The sequence below is a fragment of the Lipotes vexillifer genome, unplaced genomic scaffold, assembly GCF_000442215.2.
Source record: "Lipotes vexillifer unplaced genomic scaffold, Lipotes_vexillifer_v1.1 scaffold98, whole genome shotgun sequence".
Lineage (NCBI taxonomy): Eukaryota > Metazoa > Chordata > Mammalia > Artiodactyla > Lipotidae > Lipotes > Lipotes vexillifer.
In genome coordinates, this window is record NW_006799611.1 from 126734 (window position 1) to 129466 (window position 2733).

The 2733-nt window shown below is 40.3% G+C and overlaps 1 protein-coding gene across 1 annotated transcript in view; it reads left to right on the forward strand.

Moving 5' to 3' along the window:
* The window catches only part of PBX3 (PBX homeobox 3), a 67689-nt gene extending 65546 nt beyond the window's left edge, over positions 1-2143 (forward strand). Inside the window, exon 7 of the mRNA XM_007471705.1 lies at positions 609-2143. Within this exon, the coding sequence (XP_007471767.1) occupies positions 609-701 (93 nt within the window). The 3' untranslated portion in view covers positions 702-2143. The remainder of the gene's footprint in view (positions 1-608) is intronic.
* The last annotated feature ends 590 nt before the right edge of the window (positions 2144-2733 follow it).

The window sequence follows — 2733 nt, forward strand, 5'->3', positions numbered from 1 at the left end:
GGTAGCAACATCCCGAATAGGAGCCCCAGTTACAGATAATTGGAATCCAGATTTGAATAGTGTGTGTTCCTCCACAGTTCATGCATTTTCATTCTGCAAGATCCTATTTGGAGGGAAATTCTGGCCTTCATTTTCCAAGGGTTATAGTAGCTGGCTGTCAGTCTTGTATAGAAAAGGGGCCTGGGGGTGGCTGGGCTTCTTCTCTGTGGAAACGAGGATTAAGCTGGGTTGGAGTTTATACTTTGTGGAGCCCAAGGTCTTGCCGAAGCATTGCATTGAGCTTCTCCACTGCTCGCTTCTTATAAGATTTTTCTTCAAGTCACTTGATTTTTATCAGCAAATCAAAGGCCGAGCTTCTTGCCAGCTTGAGACCAGCTGAAGTCCTTCAGCGTGCTGATTTATTGCCAAGTCTTTACTTGGTAGGCTGGATTTGTTTTACATGCATTTAATCCCACTTTAACACATGCTTCAAACTCCTGCCAAAGTGGGTTTAGAAAATACATTTTGCTAATGCATCTTTGCTCTCATGTTGTCATCGGGGTATTTTCAGTTGGGGAGGAGAATTAATACGTGGACGCGCCCCCGTTGAACTGTGCTTCTCCTTTCAGGCTAACGGAGGCTGGCAGGACGCAACCACTCCATCTTCTGTGACTTCTCCTACAGAAGGCCCAGGAAGTGTGCACTCTGATACCTCTAACTAATCTCTGGCAACACTTTTCCCTGAGCTGACATGCCTTGATGAGTGCATTCAGAGCAATAGGAGGAAAAGGAAAGCGTTTTTGTAGCCCACCATCTACAGCTTTACTGTAAAACCTTGTCTTATTAGAGAACTTGGTAAATCTGTTTTTTAAGGAATCATAATCATTTGTATTTATACTTAAAAACACACAATGTTAAAAAAGCACTTTATCCAATTAGGCCAAGATTTAACATTGTTGACAGTCCTATAGCTATTTTATCATAATTTATTAACAATATTTTACATTAATGGTTTCTCACTTGCCAATTACTTGGCCTTAAGGGTAAAAAGTACAATATATGCTAAACCTCAATCGCTAAAGCAGATACAAAGACTCACCTCACCTAAATTGAACTTCTTGCATATTTCCATTGCAGACTTTGATTGTCCTTCTTTCATATCACTAATGGAGTTGGAATAAAGGAGCTGTTTGGCTACCTGTTAATGATGGTTGTGTTTAAGAATCTTCCTCGTCACACTTGGGTTTCGATCTCTTATGTTATAATTAGATCAGAGACCGGTAGCATCTTTTCTCTCTCTGAAAGCACCAGTGCCCAGAGTCTGCTCGGTAATTAAATTACGGATCCAGATTGTTTTGAGAACTGAAGATACTTGCTGCTGATAGAGATGACCGCGAGATCCGTCTGGGGTTTTATGGTGTGCACTGGGTGCTGCACAGACTTGTCAAGGTTTGCTACGTCCTCTGGGCATTCGCAAAGGCCCTGCTCTCTGGAGTGTTGTATATAGTGTAGCAAAAGAGTATTTATACATCTCACCAATCAAAACACAGCTTTATTACCTCATGCGAACTCATACAAACCAATAGAATTTCAACATGTTCTGTAGCTTAGAGTGCTCACTTACTACCTCTGAACAATACTCACGCTGTAGTTTGTCTCTTTCTTATCTTTTTGCATCTTGTAATTAACTCTTTGTTTCCCTTCATAAAATGTAATGTACATTGTAATCTTTTAAAAGAAAAATCAGGGTTGCATTTGCAACTTTTAAAAAACCAAGAGTGGAAACATTGGGTCTTAAATTAACACAGGATCAGTAAAACTGTTGTAAATACTGAGAAACATTTTGAATGTTCTTCATCTTGTTACTAATCCATGCAAAAAAAAAAAAAAAGCGATGACTAATTGTGATGCATTCAGATTTCAGTATTCAGTACTGTATATTTCACCCTGTGTAATGGGGCCCCCTCTCCTTTCTCTCTTTTTGTATTGTATGCGATTCTGAAACTGATTGAGTCATGAAAATAATTTGTGGCGGTGATTCTAATGTATTAAAAACGTTTCGTGTTCCTTTCTAACTGGATTACACCCTGGATTGAAAAAGTCTTCCTCGTGGTAGTTATATGTAGTTTCAAACATGAATAAACTTTTTGCTTTCATGATTAAATGTTGATGCAATTTCTTACCCCACCTGGTGAGCCAGTCAGTGCAGGCAGAGGAGAAGGCCTGCCCAGAAGTCCGTCTGAGCACGTAAACGTGTGGCCTGTCAGAGAGGGACTCAGAAACGAAGGTGAGGCTGAGAGTGGCTGACTACACTTTCTGCAGGCTCCCAGCCAGTTCCTGGACCACCGTCACATGTCCTCACTTGATACTTACGCTCTAAGAATACCACAAGGAAAATATCATCCCCATTTTCACAGATTAGGAAACTGAAATTCATAAAAATAGATGCCACAAGGTGAAAGACCTAGGACAACAAGGGCCACGCTTGGAACCCAGGTCTGTGTGTGTCCTTGGAGCTGACACTCTCCTGACTTAATGATGCATCCAGGATCTGTTGGATGGAAAGACCTGTTTGAAAATTTTTAAATAATTATCAGTCTTGTCACATTCACTTCCTTGCTTTCATAACTTCTGTGAGATACGGGTTAAGAACAAGCAAAAGTTTGTCCCGAAAGAGCTTCCAAGGCCATAAAAAAACCAAAAAGCCACAACTTCTCATAACATACCTTTGAAAACTAAACTTCTAAAATGTAA